The following is a 21,277-nucleotide window of genomic DNA, read 5'->3' on the forward strand; positions in this document are numbered from 1 at the left end:
CAACAAACGCGAGTGGAATAATTGTTTTATTAAAAACGCTACATTAAATTATTAAATTTTATTACATTTTTAGCTCCCTTTCAATTTTAAGCTTATGCGTACGCTTACCATATCGTAGTTTAAGGTATATTGGCTCATATACCATAATGGCTGAGCCAATGAAAAGTCTTGAATTACATTATCCAATGATCCAGTTTTTAATAACATAATTTATCTCAGTGCTATATTAAGTTACATTCTGTATTTTACATTCTCCCAGTCTTCCTCTTAAACTCCTCCAACTCTTTCAGATAGGAGAGTGGAGGCCAACGATGTTCCAGGATGTGTCTTCGATTGTCACCCTTAATCAGGTCAAAATCATCACAAGCTTCAAAGTCAGGGTAGTTTGTTGTGATCACATACAAGCACCATCTTGCCAACTGAGGTGCATTGTGAGCCTAACAAAGCATAAGAAATGTAGATTAATTGCAGCCACTAATAATCACTTTTAAAGATGAAAAAAGTTGCTTGCAATTGAGAAAGAAAGGCTACCTGTCCAGTAAGAAGCAAGTTGATGATGTCATTACAGTTCACAGCCGTCATTCGTTTCTTCTTCATTTCAGCCCCAATTAGGTCTACAATAGCATTTTCACAAACCGAAATAAGCTGTGGCAGGCAAAACCTGTCAGCAAGCACCACAAGTTCCCTGAAGTCGCCAACAGACATGTCACTGGGTAATGTATCAGTATACAAGTACACCAATAGCACCATGAAACTCCTCACTGTTGTCACCTTGATGGTCACCTGTTGTAGGGAAAACCACAAATTGGTCACTTGGTATGAACACTAGAATTACTGTATTTGCTTGGACAAGTACCCTGGTCCTTACTAAAAATTTCAGCTAAATAGAGAGGTGCTTATTAGAAGGAGGATGCCTAGTCAAGCAGGCATGTATCATTCTCCTGTACTGATTCCACAGTATTGAAAGCTTAAAAAAGTTATAATTGGAACAGGTTTTCCTTGTATCTCTTCTATCCAGGAAAGTGAGGGAGGAGGGCGGAGGGCGCTTATTTGATAGGGGCATTTGTTTAACATTATGACCTTTGCCCTTTGCCCTTTGGGGGCATGAGGACCATATTAGAGCATGGGCACTTATTTGAGAAAACATGATAAGCAAAAATGAGCTGTCTCATAAAATCTGGCTGGTTAGTGTCTTTTTTTCCCCATAAAATTGTTAGAATGGACTTCAAACACCCATAAGATTATTTATTTATTATTATTTATTAGAGTCCCTCTCAAAAGTCCCCAAGTCTTAACCTTTTAACTCCCAGAAATGATTAACATGAACTACTCCCTATAATATCCATCAAACAGTTAACAAGAATCAAACTTATCAGGTGCAAGTTGTTCTCTTGATCTCTTGATCTCATGCCAAATTCTCGTAACTAATTTACAAGGAAATTTGAGGTAGCCAGAGGGGAGAACTATCATTCAGATCCTGGGATTTAAAGAGTTTACAACTTTAAATTTCCAACTCCACATAAAACTCAGGTTATCAGAATGTCAGTCACTCCAAACGACAACAGTATATGTCTCAGAGCTACCCTAACCAAGAAGATCATTCTACAGGGTTACAACGTGAAAACACAGGCAAAAGCATTTTCCATTAAGACATACCTCTAGGCTATCACGTTCACTGAAGCCACCACCAAACATCGCTGCCATGACCTCTGATCTTGCCATCAACACAGCTCTGTGAGCATAAAAAATGGTATTCTTCACATGAAAAATAACATCTGAAAAGTGTGGCTTGTTTACAAAGTTCTCTTTAACAATTTTGCTTCTTTCCTTATGAAGAATGGCAACCATGCTTGGAATAAGGTAGCTCTCCCCATTTGTTACATTCTCACAGATTTGCCCCAGCCAAGGAATGCGCAACCTGTGAGATAAGCTCATCACTTTGGTTAACAGTGCCTCATCAGTATCAGAGGAAATGTTTGGTGAACCTGTATAAAGAAACTCTAGAACATGCTGAAAAGCTCTGCCTGAAACACTGTTATTGAAATGCAAGCAATTCTTTGGTCTTCCTGTTTTAGACTTTCTCTCCAAGTTTGGTGAAAGAGACAAGCTTTGGTGATTGGACACAGAATTTTGAAGGTTTGCAGCCAAATGAAGCCTGTCTTTTGTACTGCTCTTTTTTCCAGTGTTTGCTTTGTTTTCCTTGGTCATAAAGCATGAACAGGAATCAGCATTACTCAGCAATCTACTAAGTTCCACTTCTTCACCATGGTTCAAAAAGAAATCACGGAAGACTGCAGAACCTACGCTGAGGATGAGTTTATGTGCAGTAAGTGGGTGATTGTTAGAATTGAACAGAAGTTTAATATCTGAATTCCCTGATTCATCTCTGTACATCTTCTTCATGTCATCAGTAAATGTGGAAGGAAGAACTTTCACTTGTGGCATCGGATCTAGTTTACAATGGAAAGAAAAAAATAAATAAAAACAGTTATCCCAAAAGCTTAATTCATCAAAATGCAAGTCTATTCTAAAAACATGTCATGTATATCTTGTAGTTTAAGGTTTGCAAATTTGTTGTTAAATTGTAAATGTGTGGTTTCAGAAAATATCCATACCCCCTACAGAAGGGATTTGCCGTATGACCCCCCCTTCCCTCTGGATTTTCCAAAATTTGCCCCAAAATTAACCCCCCCCCTCCCCTCCAGAATTTCCAAAAATTTCGCACACCCCCTGGAAATATTGCTATCCCTTATTGAAGGGAACAGATAAGTAGTTTTTTTCACTAGGATGCCAAATTTTGAGTTTCGTGTATTTTTTGTTGAATTCTATAACAGGTTAAGCAAATTCCTTATCGGAATTCCTGATGCACTCAAGTCACAAACAAATTTTGAGTTTCATGTATTTTCAGCTTTTCTGTTGAATTCTACAACAGATCAGTGAATTCCTTATGCACTCAAGTCACAAAGAAATTGTTGACAAAGTTCTTGGCCATAGGCAAATGAAATGCAAGATCACGTGGGAAATATAACTGTACTTTCTCTCACTGTATCAAGAAGAAAGCAAAGAGATCAGGACCTTGTCGTGCAATCAGACAGGGTGAGTATCAAATTTCGTTCTATCAAATTTGCATACCGGTATTTCATCACTGATTTTATAGATAATAAAATTGTCACGCAAAGTTTGACACACTGGAAAAGACTCGTTTAACTTCCTTGTGATAGAGAAACAGTCAAGTGCAGAAGAATGTAACCAATTAAAAGTTCTTTTTTCCATGTTTTGTGTTCTTGAAAGTTTCCATTCTGCTGGCTAGAAAATAAACTACCAAAGCGTATAAGATAAAAGAAATACTATTTATTCCTCACCCTAAAGGTATCCATTTAATACAATTTGAACAACCATTTAAAATCTGGCACTACTCAAACTTTAGAACTGTTTTGTGAACTGTTTTCTTGAAGCTTGGCCTAAAGCCTTAAAAATGCGTTGCCAGCGGTATCAGTCTGATCTTTTTCACGTGAAATGGATTATCGTTTGTGCCTTTGCGAACTGATCAAAAAGTTGTTCATGAACCACAGGGCAAGTATATTTATCTAGCTTTAAATGGAAATTATTCGGAAAGTGTTCTTTCTGCTCTACCATCACCTCAAGATAAACGCCACTGCCAAAATACATGAACATGAACCTGCGGTAAAAGTGAATATCCTTTACAAATAAGAACTAGTGTGAATGAAAACTGAAAGATAAAAGATTTGCAAAAAATTGCGGACAAACACCTTTGTAATCACTACCATTCCGATTGCGTGAGACGCTTTATTTTGTAGATGAATATATATAGTGGAACCTTAATATAACGAAGGGCCAAGGGACTGGCAAATTATGTTCGCTAAAGCGGGGTTTCGTTATATCTGGAGGTTCTCTTCCATATATTTTACTATTACTGGGTCGAATAACATCTTTTGTCATACCGAGGACTTCGTTATAATCAGGAGTGATTCGTTACATCGTATTTTATATCTTTGCAAATAAATTGTCATGGTAAAGTTTTGTGTCTTTTCTTTGTTACCCTCTTATGTGCCACAAGAACCCTCTGGAAATATTTCCCTATGGTCACCCTCCAGACTCCCCCCTGGAAAATTAGGCAGATTGACCCCCTCCCCCCTGGAAAATCTAATCCCTTCCGTGGGGGGTATGGATATTTTCTGGAACCACAGAATCCAATAATCTCCCTTATTTTATATTTTTCCTTATCTACATCATCTCATTCTGCTTAAAACATATCAATACTATAAGGAGAAATTATTTTTTTCTTGTGTCTCTTCTTGGAGTGAAAGGGGGAATAAACAAAAAACAGTTGCAGTTGTTTTTCTACAGACCTGGTGGAGATAACACAGGGGGCTCTGGTCCATGTTGTAAGATTTTTGGTGTCTTCCCCCGCCACTTGAAAACTTTCAAATTTAACTTGATCTTTGGAGGAGTTTGGTTCTGGATGGCCAAACCCACTGCTGTATGGATGACATTGTGCACACCATCTCCCGTATCTGCACTGCTTTCACAGTAACAGGTACCCAGTCTCTCTGCCAGTTCACGGCCCTTTGCAATTGTAATCATGCCATCAGGAGAGTCGCTGTGGATGGAAGAAACAAAGTGTGAATAGAGTATACACCAACTCTGTCAGTGTTTTCCTATTCAGGTGTTAAGCAGTAAAATTTAGTACTTGTAGTACTTTGTATTACCACCTGAAATTGCTTGGAATTCTTGAAAATTTAACAGGTAAAAGGACTGCTCTACCACTTTTAATTAAAAATTTATTTTATCTGTCATGCTTACATTAAGGGAGAAAACTGCTCTATCTAAAATAGTTTGAGAAAAGGGTCATAAAATCTGTATTAATACTTCAGCATTTCATAAAATCTGTGTTAATTATCAGCATCTCGGCCTTGTATAAAGACCAGCTGACATTTGTGAAAATGATATGCAAGCCATTTAAATGAACTAAATTTATATAAAAAAAATGACTTCAACAAAAACATCAGCACATGACCAAGGAATCCTATTAAAGGAATAGTACTAACACAAATAACCTAATGAGGGTACCAGAATGAGTTTTCAGAGTAATATGAATTGTACAAAAAAAGTTGCCTGAAATTTGGGCTAGTCTTTACCAACTGGAATAGATAAGAAACAAGTACATCTGTTTTAGAAATAGCATGTTAAATGTAGCATGTTACTTAGTGAACACAACATAGAAGAAATTGTATTGCCGTTAAAAGTATAAATTTACATGACTTGTGCAATATTTTTTAGTTTCAATTAGGTAGTTGGTTGAGAAAATTGCAAATTCAAATTAATCAATAACAAAAAAAGTAATTCATAAATTATGCTACGAAACTTTTCATTTTGTTTTGCCGAATTAACATCAGTACTACAAAAGCCTCAATCTAGGAAGAAGCCAAACCAGGTGATAGAAATCTCTTTTTACTCCATTGGGGTGATGACAGTTTTTTTCACATGTAGTCACAATTAAATTTCTCATTATCAAAAACTGCATAATTATGTAAACTCAAAGTTTAATTAAGTGGCACTCAAAATTTGCTTAGAAGTAAGCACTTCTCTTATCTTCCAATGCAATTCAGATTAAAAAATATAAATAATTATCATACCGGCTGAAGTGTGCCTGTCCTTTGTTTACTATTGTGTGCTGGAAATGTGTTAAGTTATTTTAAAGAGTTATTGCATGATCCAAGTTATTTGGTCATGTCATATAATTTACTACTGATTACTCAGAAGTATTTAGTTACTAATCTCAATTCGAAAACAAAACGGTACCAAAACATCAAAACCATATCACAACCAGGTAATGGAATAGGGTTTTCCTTCAACTGAGTAAAAACATAAACATGATGGTGGCTATCACATGATCTTAGACTGTATTGAACTGAAAATTGGCCAAAAATTCCTCACAACATTTCTACATCCTTGTTTTGAAAGTGTGAAACGTCAAGTGGTTACAAAAATGTTGTTGTTAAAAAAAGATAATTCCTCCTCGTTGAAGTCGAACCTATGATCATTCAAAAACATTGTTCGGTATTTGTTATTTTAATGACAGCAAAACTTAGGAGACTAAGGCCAACCAGGTCCACTAGGAAAGTTTCAAGTGAAGATACCTGCAGATTTGCATTGCACAATGTTGCACTTTACGGAATCCAACACTTTCAGCTGACACATTTTCAAAATTCTGCTCCTATTTATTTTTCTTCAGCACACCACATAAAATATGGAAAAAAACAACTAACTGCAAACAACAACAGTTTTGAACAGCTGGTGAATGGGAATTTAAATAGTCCTTCCAAACAACTTGTCTAAAACAATAGAAAAATTTCCGCTTGTCTTAAACCTACGCAAACCGTACGTCAACAAACAGCTAGAGAGGAACAATATGGCACAGGAAATTCCCTAAAATGCAAATGACGACAATGAAATGTAGCGTTAGCACTTCCACTTCCAATTTCGTTTTTGCCTCTAATTAACACGATCAACGACACATGATGATATCACAAATGTTCCTGGTACATCTATTAGCTCAACAGAACAATAATCAAGGAATACACTTGAATATCGAACTGTAGTTATTATGCTCCATATATATGTCGTAGTTACAATAAATAGTTTTTGTGTCAACAAACGCCGTGGGAGATTTATTGAGGCATACACATACTACAATATAATTACAGCCAAAATATTTCTTTATTAAAATGAGTCTGAAATAAACTGAACTTGTAAACTTGTGAGCTGGGGTTTTTTCTTTAAAAGCGAACCGTGTTGAAAAAAAAAGGTTTTCAACTTTTCAACAAGAAAACTTTATTAAACAAAGCGGAATAATTTAATCCCAGCTTCGGGCCAACACTAATAACATACCTAGCGTGAGTAAAACTACGTTTTTGCCGGCTAAATTAACCTGAAATAAGTAAAATGAAAGTATAAAGCCTAGTCTGCAAGAAAATCAGATACTCGTATTGGAAAATCCGCAAAAATCATTTTGAAACTTGGAGCGTAATAATTTATACCTGACAGCTGACGAGTAAAGACGCTTGGCTTCTTTGTGACTGGGTTGAAAATGTGGTTACATGGTTGTTAAATGTACCACAATACAAAAATATTCTTCAAAATAAGCTAATTCTTACCCTGTTTTGCGCAGATCTGTTTTGTTTCCAACGACGAGAATTGGAGCTGAGGGCATGTAATGCTTCAGTTCAGGAACCCAGACGGTAGAGACGTTTTGAAAAGAGCTGGGATTGGAAATGTCGAAAAACACGAGAAACACATCAGTCTCCTCGTATTCCATGGGTCGAAATTTTAGGAAATCAGCCCCACAAATTGTGTCCCAGAAAGTTAGCAAATAGCTAACTTGGTCCACAGTCATGTTCGTGAAAAAAGGATCTTGCACAGATGGTAAAATCCGTTCCCGTCCTGGAAATAAAGGTATATCATCTTCTGAAGCAAAGTTCTCCTTGTACCAACGAATGAGAAAGGATGTCTTTCCAACTCCGCCGTCCCCCACTACTTTAACTTTCAACCGTCGCATATTTCAACCCTGTCACTACAATTACAGAGCAACAGACTACTGTGAGATGAAAAGTACCGCAAAGAACGTTTCCACCGCGAAGCCGTACAATATCTTCAGAAACGTCCTTTTGAAGAGAGCAATCTATTTCAGATTCAGGCTTCCTCGACCCGTGAGAATGCAGCCAATCAACGACGTTGTTCTATTTCTTGTGATAAACCTTCTGTTTATCGATAATCACTTTTCATCACGCATAGACAAAAGATCACGAAATAATAGGACCAAATGAAAACAAAAGTCCACGGATATTTAGTCAGTTTCCTCCGCTTATTCCTGAAGCTATTAGTTTCAAAGTGTTATTCAAACCGTGTCACATCAAGCCATTTGGCAAAAGTGGCGGCGAAATGTTATAATTTCCTTTCCAACCCGCAATCGCCTATTCCAGCGGTTCTTTTTTATTTTTGCAATAAGCGAGAGCAAGAGAAAATAATGGACCATAATTTTATCTTGGTGACTGAAATTATCGAAAACAATTTCGTAAATATTGCAGAAATGGCTTTTAAAGCGGAAAAATATGGAATGCGGTGTCACTTTTTCCGCAAACGTAAGCAGCCCATTTCTGATGTTTACTTATTGTCTCGAGATACTTTTCTTTACACAGATAAACGACTAGGAAAAAAATTCACTTAAAGGATTATAAACGCTCTAAAACTACTCTTTTTCGCCATCAGCGTCGTTCGACAAATCAACCAACCCTTGGAATTTTTTTTTTTTTTTTTTTTTTTTTTTTTTCGGAATTCATGCATGTTCTTAGCGGCTGAGACCAGCAGTGCCAGCTGCTATACCTAACACAGCTGCGAGTAATTGCGCAATACCCGAGTAAGAACTTCAATTTTGTTAAACATCACTTTAATTCCAATATCCCTCAAGAGACGCATTTATCAGACGTGGTGTTATCAGTTACAAGCTTAAAACTAATATGTCGCATCTGTAATAAGTAAAATATTATCATCAGTGAGAAAGGCTGGGGCGGAACATGTGGTTTAGCCGCAGGAAGAGGGAACGAACAGGATGAGAAGGTGGGGGGAGGAGAGGATTTTGTTAAGAACTGCGTTCGGCTCCTGTTTCTCATGAAAAAACTACAGCAAAGACGAGCTTGTGATTATAGAATGATAAAGTAAGTTTTGAAAGCAATATCGTTACAGTAACGGCTCAACGTTTTATTTTTTCAATATCAGTCTGTGCGGCAGGATGAAAAAACACAGAACAGGTGGAGCCAAGGAAATGGTTGTGAAAAATTTTTCTTCTTTCTTCATGCAAGGGGGAGGCAAGAGGAACGCTCCCCTCCCCAGTCCACCCCCTCCCCAGTCCACCCCCTCCTCACTTTATGATTGACTATCGCTTCGCGCTCGCATCGCACTGATCTGGCGCTAGCCTAAGCTCGTTTTCCGCCGTCAGGCAAGTAAACTGTGAAATTTTCTCTAGCGAAATCAGGAAATGAGTGCCTCATAGTTAGGTCCTCATAGATTGTGCTAATAAATGAGGCATATTATGCTACAAACATCGCCCGATTTTTTTTTTTTTTTTTGAAACTTATGCTAGTTTTTCTATAAGTATGCTTTCCAAAGAAGAAACACAAAATAACTCTAAATCATTGTGAACTGAGCATGAAATCTTCTCGATTTTGAGTAGCGCACTTGCTCTGATAAAACACAATTTACCTATATCTATTAGAAGGGAATCACTTTCCATGTTCAAAAATGACCTAAGACTCTACTGTTTTGCTATTGATAGCAGTGCTTTAATGTAATTGTTATTTAATTTTAGTTAGCTCTAAGTTTTAACATGTAACATTTTACTATACTCGTTTTATGATACTGCCTGCCATTATCTATACTTTATTTTTGTTCTTGTTTTCATATATAGTTTCTGGTGGCCTTTATCATTAGGGAAGTTCATTCCTGTTGCTAGGTCTTCCAACAACTATTTAATTATATGTTTGTATGTACATATATTTATTTGCTGTAAATTGATTAAAGTAAAACTCCCGTCTTGTTGTCTGTGAAAGCAGGAACTGGGATAGACGCAATCTGCACTTCAGGTGTGCCCAATCTTCTAAACGACGAACGACGCAATATTGCGGAGACTTTCTTTCCCCAAGACATCATGACTGCAAAACTGAAAATGGACTGAGCCATGAACCGAAATTGAAAATAATCAATCTTGAGCAAGTTATGACTCTAGTAATGTTCCCTTAAAAAAAGAAATATACTTATTATGTTAGCAGTGCTACTTTTATAAAGGCTGTGTTTTCACCAGGCCGATATGCCGATTAACTAGCTGAACATTCTTTCTAGGTGTTTGTTTACAGACCGACAATATTACCTGTTAAACTTGACATCTGTTTTCACTGTGAAATTTTTGCCGTTTACTCAGAAGATTCAAATTACAAAAGCGCGAAGCTTTGAAAAAATGGCGGGAGACGAAGCATTTTGAATGACTTCTCTTGTACTGATTCTCGCCATATTTCTTTGAAGGAGACGACGTTTCTTTCAGAGGATGCGACTAATGTCTCGACAAATGGAGAGGATGCGATGGATTGTGTTAATCCGGACAATCCAGCAGCAAAACACCTGCTATCGCCGTAAGCACGAGACAGTGTGGGTTTATCCAAGACTACAGTTTTGGTTTGAACAGCTCCTCTAGTTTTAAACCGATATCAAGATCATCTATGGCGAGAGCACTTCAGGGGAAGCAGGGAAGAAGCGGGTGGCTGTTGCTCTGTGGGGGTTAGCTACTGGAAATTCGTATAGAACCGTAGGATTAACGTTTGGGATCGGCCGATGTACTGCCATGAATGTCAAGGACGAATTCTGCTCTGCCTTGATGAGAAGAGCTAATGATTTCATCAAATTTAATTAGGTATTATTACGAGTGAATTCGTCTGCCGGCTGCCATTTCAAAACCAAAGTGAACCACAAGGTGAGCGCGAGCGACTGGAAAATATTTGGCAGTTCGCGATTTGGCAGGCATCTGTCACCAGGACAAGTTATACCATCTCGCGAGGTAGTATAACTCTGCAGGAATTTCCGGTCATAGAGGCGAGATAATCCCTTGTTTTTTCATGTGAAAACAGCTTACATTTTTAACTCCCTTAACTTACCCTGTGTTTACATTTGAGCTTTTACCAAGGAAAAAATTTACTAAGGTCAAGTTCACTTGACCTTGGTACATTCGTTCAGTGTTTACACTAGCTCAAATAACTCAAGTTGATCTGTCATGGTTTGGTTTGACTATCGCGACTGACAGATCCAGGGTTTGAAGCATACAACGTTGTTCATTCTCCCTTGCGGTCGTGAGCTCTAAGATGACTCACTAGTCCAATATAAGAGTGGCAAACTTTTGGAGACTTGTGGCATGGATAGCAACCCTGTGCTACTGAGTATACGCTCTTTGCGGCAGTGACGACGTTCCCTCAGATCCTCTATTCGAGCATCCTCAAACTTCGCAACCCCGCACTTAACAGCTATCTTCCACTGGGCTCTATCGCTTACAAGAGCTTCGAAGTCAGTTATGTCGCATTTGTTCAGCGTGCTCTTCAATTGATCTTTAAAACGCTTCTTAGGCGCACCAACTTTACGAGCACCATCAGACTGTTCGCTGTATAAAAGGGCTCGTGGTAGTCTCTCGGCGCTCATACGAACAACATGCCCTGTCCACCGAAGGTGGGCTTCCATTATGTAGGCCTCAATCCCTCGCATATAGCAGTGAGAAAGCACTTCAGTGTTGGGTATACGGTCTTGCCAGGAGACTCCACTAATTCTCCGTAGGCAGCGCATATGAAAGGTATCTAGCTGTCTAATATGTCGGCGATATAATGTCCAGGTTTCTACACCATAGAGTAAGACACTTAGAACAGCTGCTTGATAGACAGACACCTTTGTCTCTAGAGAGATGTCATGAGTGTCCCATAACCTCGAAGCAAGGCGCCCAAATGTTGAACTTGCTTTCGCCAATCGTGCTGCGATTTCAAGGTCGATGGAGCAATCGTTAGATACAACACCTCCCAAGTAACAGAACTTTGTGACTGCCCTCAAATTGTCAGATCCGATCGTGACTGCAGGCTCTTTGTAACAGCTACCAGGCTTAGGTTGTAATAGCACTTCAGTTTTCTTTATGGAGATCGAAAGGCCATATCTCTTTGTGGCGCTACTAAGGCAGTCAATAAGAACTTGAACATCTTCTTCGGTATGAGCAACAAGAGCGCAGTCATCAGCGTAGAGTAGCTCTCTGACCAGTATATGGTGGACTTTGGTCTTTGCCTTAAATCGTCGAAGGTTGAATATTCCTCTATCGTACCGCACATTGAATTTATGCCATTCTCGCAATTATGAAAGGCATCATAGATCACAGCGGCCATAACAATGCTGAACAGCAGTGGTGCAAAAACGCAACTGTCAACACTCCCGCTATCTGCATTATCTACGTCATGAAATCGAACTGGCAGGAAATTCTAAAACCATGCTCGCTTCAAGAAGTAAAGTGGTGGCTTTCGTGACCATTGCTTTTTATTTCTTAATTCAAGAGCTGCAAACAGAGAAACGTCAAAATTTCGTAAGATGCTGATGTTAAAACACCTCAAGAGGTCGAGGCGAAAACGGATGGTTTTACTCCAAATTGCATTTGTCTGGAAAAAGTTGTAAATAATACTGAAAATGAAAAATACAATGCCTTCTTTTACCTGACCGATTGTTCGCCGTACGAAGATCGATCTAATCGCTCTCTGATTTCTCTGTTATCTGCCATGATAGAAACGCTTAGCCGAAAACGTTGCAATCGCACGACCAGCTCACCGCGGGATGTGACATGTTACACCGCCACAAGCGGTGTAATATGTCACATCCCGCCACAAGCGGTGTAATATGCATCTTGACCTTGGTTACCAACTGTAACCATGCCTGATCACAGGGTAATTGCAACTTTTACCTTGGTCAAATTTCTTTTGTCTTTTGCGGCACTTACCAAAGTATCAGTTAGCGTTTACACACAGAAAATGTTTACCTAGGTAAGTAAACTCTCGTACCTCAGTAAACCGTTCAAGTCTAAACACGGTATTAGGACAAGCTGTTTTCACTGAACTTCCGGACTTTTCTGACTTTAACTAGTTAAACTTGTCCTAGTGAAAACACAGCCAAAGATGTATCTGTACAAAATTACAGAGCGTGAAAATTCTTTGAACAGTTTACCAGAGGGAAAATGTCCCACCTAGCTTTAGAAAGAGAGGTAAGAAAGATTTTGGACAAAGAAATTGCTCGTAAGGTCCAAAAAGTTTTCAGTGTTTTTTTCTTTTGATCATACCAGCTTGCCTTTGGGGATTATCTGGGGGCTATCGTTTGTGTTGTTTGCATTTGGTCCACTTGAAAAGTCCTCAACGACAACGACACCTAGAGTTTAACTTCCCTGATAAGCAACCTTTCTGATGGCAGTGTGAACAACTTCACAAATTTGGTCTCCCGTTAATGAACTGTTCTCAACATAGGACGTATCATGCATCTTAGCTAGTTCACAGGCTTTTTCACAAGACACTGTGTTCAGTTTATCTCCCTGCTCTGTCAGTTTCCTTTTAATAAAAAAAAATTATGACTGCACCAGATCTGTATGACTGGTGTTTGCAGAACACATCTGTGAGAGCTACACACCTAGCGGCTTTTCTGATCATTATCTAGCAATTATTTGTACACCTAATCATAATTTTTTCATTAAAATAAACAATTTCAGTTGTACTTCTACAGCTTTACAGGGAAAAAGTTAAGTTTAACAGAAAATAGAAATATGCTCACTCAAAGTTTCTTTAACAGCTATTGTCTACTTATTACTGAAGTTGTGTTCCAAGATACTTCAGGCTGTTGACGCCTTGCGGGCCCAGCTAATATTCTAAAACTGAATGACGAGAGACTGGGTTCTACTTACTTCCTGAGATACATTTTGCTTCCGACCAAACATGAATGGAAAAACGGGCATGAAATAACGAATTTCTGGAATTCATTTCTGTTTAACTCTGTCAAACGAGACGCGATCTGTAATTTCGAAGCATAACACAAAAATATCAGTGTTTGGGTAAAAAAGGAGTCGAACGTGATCATATTATTCGCCGCTGGTGCTGCCGATGTCACAGAAGGCCACATGGTAAGGCTTCCCCTCTACTGTCACTCATTCGAACACTGGTACTAAATTTTCGTAAGGAATTGAACCAGTGTTGAATCGAAGAAGCAGAGCTGTTTTTCCAACCGCGGAATCTCTGTGGAAGACAATCTTAATAGGTGGTTTTTCGAGCTCCATTGCTGCCAGAATTGCTTCGCAAACGGAAATGTCTGAGTTTCTCTAGGACGTCAGGAATTATTGGGTAAGGTTACATGTTGCGTGACTACACTACGTTCGACCAAGGACAACTCGAGACAAATGTCGGGAAGCGTCTTCGCCCTCTCAAACCCACGATTCTAGTGCAACTAAATGTAGATCATTGAAGACTCAGAAACTTCCTTCTAGAACGCAGACCTAGAGAGCTCTAGGTATATTATCTTGTTAGTGATTTTGAGTTCGTCAGTATTCTTACACCATTACATTTCAAGTCTGTCACAGAGGTTATTTATCTTACGAGAGTTTTTCCTCTCTTCTAGATCATGGCCACCGAGTGGACTCCTCTAGCTTGTTTGTCATCTCGCATGCAAAGAAATAAAGGTATGGCTCCCGAACTTTTTACCCTCAGAACAGTCTGAGTTATTCTTGGGAGTAGGTTTGGGGACATCGGAAAGTAAAACAATTCCAGATTTCGTCTCTAAAGTTCTTTGTTAGATAATTTGCTTGTGCTATTCGCCCCCTGATGTTCAACCGGTAGCTAGAGTGTTCTATGCTGGTGAAGGGATCAAATAAATGACCAAGAGGTGAAGGCGGATGGGGTCTAATTTTATTTGAGACACTGCTGACCGTTGGTGTGTGTTAAATTGATTGGTGGATTTCTGACTGAATGATTGATAAGACTCAATTGGCAATTGATTGATTGACCAAGAGATGGACTTAATAATTGATTTATAATAATTTTCTAATTTTTTCCAGCTGATAAGGAATTGAAAATTGCTCTTATTGTGATAAATATGCCATTAGGTGGTATGATTGACAAGTTTAAGAACTTGTGTAATATTGGTGAGTGGCGTTTTAAACTTTTGAGTTGATTAAAATTTTGATAAATTTCAGTTCAAACATGAGTATTTTTGAGTGAGTTTTCAGGTCTGATTTTCGCTATTGCTTAAATAGCGCTATCTACTGCGAGGATCGTGCATCATATGTATCTAATACCGCAGTACAAAATATATGAACTTCATATATTTCATTGTATCTCAGAGAAAAATATTTTGATCAATAGTTTAACATTATTGCATTAAGTGAATGAATTTACTTTTAGCCTAAACAGTTTTAAGTTGTTCAATTATAATATTGGGCTTGTTGAATTGTTGATCAGACCTCTAAAATCATTTGATCTAGTTTGTCAATTGTAATCTTTAGGAATTTTTTCCACTCTAATAACTTGATGCATGCTCTCCATATTTAAAAAAAAATGATGGATCTCTGTATTCATCAACAAACTTACATATTAAAACATTTTCCTTATTAGTTCAAAGGTTTTTAGATTAATCGTTACTTTGATTTTATTTTTTGTTATGAGGCAAGCTTAAAAGTACATTTGTTGTTACTTTGCAGCAAGTGTTAAGTCCTACACTGATGGAGGCAGCAGCCAAGTTTTTAATGTAGTTGGTGAGGAGCAAGAAAAGTGAGTTTACATGTAACTTGCACGAGCCTAGGAAACGTCTCTTTCATTCTTCACTAGAAACCTAGAAAGCAAAACTCAGAAACTTGTGAACACTTTGATTTGATTCTCAGAGTTTAATTGTGTACTAAGCAATCTTGATGGAATTCATTACACATAAGAAAACCTTTGAGCTGCCTTCTGTTATGTGATTTACACTAGATATCTACCAGACTATATCAGCGGGGATTTTGACTCAGTTGATCCAGACATTTTAAACTTTTACAAGGAAAAGGTAGGATATCACTCTGCTAGGAATCTTTCTTGTTTTCTTGCTAAATCTTTTTTGTTTTCTTCAAGTTGGCAATTAATTTCCAAGCTTATCACAATGGCCAGACAAAATTGGATGTTAAATCTGCTGATCAATTTACAGTAACCTTCTACTCTGTTTTTCTGCAGGGCGTGGAGATAATCCCCACCCCTGACCAGAATGAAACAGACTTGACAAAGTGTCTTAGAATTTTAATAAATAACAAAAGCATTAGTGAGGTACAGTACAGTGTACATATATACTATTTATTTTGTTTACTTTTATGTTATAAAGTAGGTTTCTAATCTTACAGGCTTTTCTGTTTTAGGGTCTTTTCTTAAAGGTAGGCCACATTATTTCTGAGAACATTCAAGATAAACCAGCCAACAAACATTCACTGAATTCTTAAAGAGAGGTTTTTTTTGTATATGTATTTGTTGCTTAGTAACTTTCCTTCCTGGGGCGTGGCATACTTCATTTTTTCCTTGCTTTTTCTTGTAACCTTTATCAAACAGACCTCTTATTGAATGGACACTTTGTATTTGCCCTTTAACTCCCATGAGTGACCAAGACAGAATTTCTCCTTACCACATCCATACAATATCAAGCAGACAAGTAACAAGAAAATCACAAGTTAGGGAGATTATTAGTTGATCCAACACCAAATTCACCAAACTAATTTCAATTAGTAAGAATTATACGGCAGACCATGAAAAGAATTACTAATGAGACCTTTGGAGTGAGACGGTTACCTACGCTCAAGCCTCAAGTTTTTCTTCATAGAATCCCAGTAGAGTGGATTGTCTTCCTCGGGCATATCATCAGACACCATAGATTTCAATGGTTTCCAAACTATGAACATACTTTATGAAAATAACTCCCTTGATGGCTTATTTCAGCTCCTTCAGCCCCCCCCCCCCACCCTGAGGATATTTTCCACGCTGTCTATCAAATATGTTGGAATGTTTCTCAGTTTGATCAGATTGTTGTTATAAATGCATTTGGTGGACGTCTTGACCACACCATGGCTAACATGGAGAGCATGTTCCACATCACAAAGCTGACGAACAAACCCCTTTATTTGATGTCCGAGGACTCGATGGCTTGTCTCCTCATGCCGGTAAGTACGCATACGTCACATTTTAGCGAATTAGTAAAGGATACGGTAGTAGCAGCAGAGCGAAAAAAACGAGAAGCTAGCGTCGGTTCGCGTAACGAACGCGTTTATTACGCGACCAGACCCAAGTCTCCCTCGTTTCTTTCACTTCTCCTAACTATGGCGCCATTTACTATCGCACTTGGTTTTACTGTGACTGAACGCCTTTTAAACCTGACTGCACACTTCTGTACATTTAGCAGACAACAGAAAAATACTGTCTCCACCCTTGCAAATTCATGCCTTTCTTTTTCTAATCTCGAAGTTACTTGTGATGGATATTGGCAGGTTCTGAGGATCTTTCTTTCCATGTCAGGGTTATCATATCATCCGCGTGAACACTGGTTTAGAGGGAGAATGGTGCGGGCTTATACCAATAGGCGCCAGGTGTACACGTATCACTACAACTGGCTTGAAATGGAACTTAAGTATGACAACTTCAATTTTTCTTTTTATGGCTACTATATTCGATGAAGGTATTTTTAAAAGTTACTGGCCTAAAACCGATTCCCATTGGCCCTTTCTAGTCTTTCTATGCTGCGATATTCTCAGGGTATTGATATTTTCCGCGCTACACTAAACACGGCCCTCTTCAGTTTACAGGCAGATTTTTGACATCGTTACAACTCGGCGAGCTCCTTTCAAACGTAATTGGGATGGTAGAAACGTTGACCCCAAGGCGTTGCACTGTTTTCCATAACACCTCCAGTCTCTAATTTTTTAGAAACTTCAGCTGTTGGATCATTGTTGTTGCTTTGCAGTCCTACACGTCCACCATTAGAGAAAAACTGTAGTCGCAAGTGATGCTTCGGGGAAGTATGGATGGAGGCTTTTTGCAATCCTGCGACCCCATAGTATCGCAGGCTCAGATTGGCGATACGTGAATTGTAAAGATTTTGGCACTGCTGTAGTAACGCTAGAATACGTGGAGTAACCAGTGGGTTCTTCCGAAGTTGATTTTCTCACAGTTAAGTTTTTCTTTGAATCTTTGTCACAGCTGATGGTCAGTTAGAGTTTGGAACCTTGGTCAGTACATCAAACACGTATGACGGAAGTGAAGTTGTGACCATAGAAACCGACACCACCGTTTTGTGGACCATGGGAGTGAAATGAAACAAATAGTAAATTAAATAGACGTGTGCAACATTGGAAAAAATTCAGTGTACCTAAGAGAATTTGTGAGGCAGTGAAGAGTCAGTTCCTTTGTTTGAAGATGGGAAAAAGGTTAATTTGAAACCACTTGAAGTCAGAGTTCCTTTATTTTATATTCAATTTTTTTTTTCCTCTTTTATCCATTTCCTAATTACTTGCACTTTGCCTCGATTATTTCGCTTTTCTGGCGAAATTTTACTGAAGTTTGTGCTCTGTTGATTAAAATGTTTTTAATAACTTGGTGTACACCTTTTTTCAGCCGACCCACCCTTAGAAACTAGTGCTGGCAAACTCATTAAACATCGCGTTTAAAGTCCTGCTACTATCAAAATGTGGTGGAAATCTTCCTTGATATCGCAGAAGGATTCCCATCTGCGTAATACACGGTTCAAAAATCTGTGGGAGTATGAAACACTTATGTTTTTATTCAAAACATGTCATGTTTTTATACAAAACATGTCATGTTGAGTTCATTAAAGATCATATCTTTGAATTTGTATTATTTGAAAGAGGTTTATTTCAAAAGAAACGCGTTGAAATATGAACAAGGATTTACAAACTCGGCGAACATCTTCAGAACGTCAATTACCCTTCCAACATAATTTTGGTTGCGACAAACCCAAAGAGAGGCAAACACGAAAGATCATGAATAGATAAAGAAAAATGGACAATTTTGAGCTTGGTAGTGAAGTTAAGAAAGATGTCGTGAACGAGCGCGGGACAAAGACGAAATCTAGTGAGTCCCCATGAGGAATCCAACCTCACACCCGCAAATTCCGCGTTTCGATGCTCTTTCACTAAGCTACAGAGAGTTCTTTGAAGAGTTAGGCCAGGCCATTGCAGGGTTTAGATGTAAAACCAGTCCAGCACAATTCTTGGAACAGAAATGTTGGAAGCTTTACGAATTGTTATACTCGGTCTAAACGCACGATACTTTCGACATTGATTATCCTAGCCAAAAGCAGCAGTACTGTACGCCTGACTGGTTGTAGTTTCGCGCTCAGACAAGGGGCTGACGCTCGAAATGCTAGCTTTGAAACTCTTTACGGTGACCAATTTACATTACCCCCACCAACGCAGCATTACAGTTTCTTTAAAAGCTTACCCCCTTTATGAAAGTTTATGTATTTCATTGCAACTCAATTGGCATAGCATCCAACTGCGAAAACAGACGTCTGAGTTCCAAGCCGGAAGGTACTTTTTTCTTTGTCTCAGGCCCGTGACCAAATTTTCGTCGATTTTTCTTTTTGTACGTTTTTATTCAGTGTCTTCCTTTTTGTGTTTCACTTAGACTGAAAAGCTCTGTTTCATCTTAGTAACAACACTTGACGCTCTTATTGTAACAAGTTACTAAAGCGCAAAGCGCCGTAGAGAATAAACTGCCCCTAGGCCTGAATCACTGAATTGGAAGCAAAAAAGGAACAAGCAATAATGATACTTTTATTTCGTTTCTTCATGAAGGCAATTAATAAATTTCTACACAGAGACATTTGATGTGAAATAGTTGTGAAACTCACCTCAGGTCTCATGCGAAGAGCAACGGAACCTTTTTTTATCTTTGTCTTCAGTATTTTAATCAGTGAACATTCTAAAGCAAAATTTAACTAATACCTGAACACTGAGGGAAATTCAAAAGGAAAATCTACTTGGAAAAATTATAAAGATTAGATGCTTACTTTTGTAAGATAAAACATCTACTCTCAGATTGACCAGTTCCTGAACCATGATAAGTGGTTAGCAGTTTTTGAACTGACTTTCTCGGGTGATCATAGTAAAGCTTAAATCTTTTTCTTTCAGTATTGCTTTTTTAATGAAATCAAATAATTCACGTTCGGTGGAATCCTTCTCACGATATACCCTGTAATGAAATGGAAATAAATATTTTTCTTTTCTTCCTTTTTTGGCGTCTCTTCGGATAATAAACCTCTTGTCACGCCCTTCATGAAATACTTTCTCCAGAATATTAAATTTCTACATCTCCTTGAGTTGTAAAAAATGTTACATCCATTCCTTGCCGATCACGATGTTATTCAAACAAGAATGGAAATTTAAAAGTCTTGCGTTGAAAAACACAAAGAAATAATTGTACGATACAAGATAAAAGAAAGTTTCATCAAAATCAATTATGCAGTGTTCGTACAAAGTTCGAATTAAGGTAACGTTTTATTTGCGAACTTAATGATAGATTTCATAAGTGCCAACTTCTTTGCTTAAAGCATGGAATAAATTATTGACACGGAATCTATTGTTGTTCCCAAAACACGAACACTGTAAAGAAGATTTAAAATGGAAAAGTCGCGAATTTTACACAGCAACAACACAGTGAAACAAAGAGTTTGTAAAAGCCAGCGAGAGTGAGTTAATTAAGCGGTATATTTTTCAATATTAACATGTGCACTTGAAACAAAACGCGCCCATTACCCTTTGTTTGCTCTCAATTAAGAGGGAATTAAAACGAATTCAAGTTTAATAACTCTAAACTGCACTTCTATTTGATAACACAACATGATTCACAGCTCAGTAACAATAAAGACCATGTGCGGTGGATTGTCTTTGTTGGAAAGACAGCTCTTACTCCGCTACAGACAACACGAGTCATCGAAGCTTTTTATCGAGTAATAATTACATCGAGTTAAGCACCTCAGCTTCACTGTGAATCAAGACAACTTGTGTGAAAAACGCGAGAAAAGTTGAACACTGATAGTCTTAAAATTAGTCGACTAATTGTACCGTTAAAAACAATTTTTTAATAGTAGGATAAATACGATCCAATGTCCAATGTTTCGAATTATGACCAATTACCGATAGGTTTTTATCAAAATAAACAACAGAAGTTGTTCATCAGACTCAAAACGATTTGCGCTGCTTTTCTGTAGTTTGGGAGTGTTCTTATTAAACTTGACGGTTTACAGAGAAATTTATCGTAGGTCAGAAACTTTTGTTACAATAGAAGGAATTCAAAGTAGTTTTACTCGTTGTCTTTCAGTTTTTCTTCAGTAATATAATCCAATCCTAAGATTAAGGTAACTCGGTTAAGTATAACATTTTGTCTCTAATTGTGAACAGAATTAAAATTGTTTTGGTTGAGCTACAATAAATCATATGTTTCTTTCCTGACTTTTGCCGTTACCAAGTTTAATTACATGAAATAAAGATACATTACGGCGTCACCCAATATTCAGCTGCTTTCTCATACATTTTAAACGACGGTAAACAACCCGAAAAGATTCATCGACAAGTTATCCTCTATCTGACATTTCAAATGCCGCTCAGTTTTCAGTTTCTCTGAACAATCTTCCC

General features: G+C 38.0%; 2 protein-coding genes across 5 annotated transcripts; one reads left to right on the forward strand and one right to left on the reverse strand.

The window, feature by feature from the left end:
* Positions 1-173: 173 nt before the first annotated feature.
* LOC111341302 (rho-related protein racA) lies at positions 174-7,701 on the reverse strand. Its single transcript, XM_022948267.2, has 5 exons — positions 7,179-7,701; positions 4,371-4,621; positions 1,657-2,450; positions 532-783; positions 174-437 (listed from the first exon to the last, which is right to left on the reverse strand). Exons 1-5 carry the CDS (start codon positions 7,577-7,579, stop codon positions 246-248), a joined length of 1,890 nt encoding a protein of 629 aa, XP_022804002.1. The 5' UTR covers positions 7,580-7,701; the 3' UTR covers positions 174-245.
* A 5,902-nt stretch (positions 7,702-13,603) lies between these two features.
* LOC111341792 (thiamine pyrophosphokinase 1) lies at positions 13,604-17,957 on the forward strand. Of its 4 annotated transcripts, none has more exons than XM_022948807.2 (9): positions 13,604-13,744; positions 14,236-14,296; positions 14,672-14,758; positions 15,314-15,383; positions 15,582-15,654; positions 15,819-15,908; positions 16,643-16,789; positions 17,142-17,253; positions 17,823-17,957. In XM_022948807.2, the coding sequence occupies exons 1-9, from the start codon at positions 13,742-13,744 to the stop codon at positions 17,936-17,938; spliced, it is 759 nt and encodes a 252-aa protein (XP_022804542.1). In that variant the 5' UTR covers positions 13,604-13,741; the 3' UTR covers positions 17,939-17,957. The 4 variants fall into 4 exon arrangements, with proteins under 4 accessions (XP_022804542.1, XP_088597582.1, XP_022804558.1 ...); XM_088741456.1 differs by lacking the exon at positions 17,823-17,957 and adding an exon at positions 17,587-17,758; XM_022948823.2 differs by lacking the exon at positions 13,604-13,744 and adding an exon at positions 13,883-13,961.
* Positions 17,958-21,277: the final 3,320 nt, after the last annotated feature.

The sequence above is a fragment of the Stylophora pistillata genome, chromosome 12 (assembly GCF_964205215.1).
Source record: "Stylophora pistillata chromosome 12, jaStyPist1.2, whole genome shotgun sequence".
NCBI classification, from domain to species: domain Eukaryota; kingdom Metazoa; phylum Cnidaria; class Anthozoa; order Scleractinia; family Pocilloporidae; genus Stylophora; species Stylophora pistillata.

What these genes read in the sequence shown, in the direction of transcription:
- LOC111341792 (XM_022948807.2), top strand. An exon ending in GTTGGTGAGGAGCAAGAAAA is followed by an intron (nt 15,384 to 15,581) that starts GTGAGTTTACAT and finishes GATTTACACTAG; the next exon opens with ATATCTACCAGACTATATCA. An exon ending in TGGCTTGAAATGGAACTTAA is followed by an intron (nt 17,254 to 17,822) that starts GTATGACAACTT and finishes TCTTTGTCACAG; the next exon opens with CTGATGGTCAGTTAGAGTTT.
- LOC111341302 (XM_022948267.2), bottom strand. Translation starts at nt 7,579, where the DNA reads ATGCGACGGTTGAAAGTTAAAGTAGTGGGGGACGGCGGAGTTGGAAAG. An exon ending in GTGAACGTGATAGCCTAGAG is followed by an intron (nt 784 to 1,656) that starts GTATGTCTTAAT and finishes TCCCTACAACAG; the next exon opens with GTGACCATCAAGGTGACAAC. An exon ending in ACTTGCTTCTTACTGGACAG is followed by an intron (nt 438 to 531) that starts GTAGCCTTTCTT and finishes ATGCTTTGTTAG; the next exon opens with GCTCACAATGCACCTCAGTT.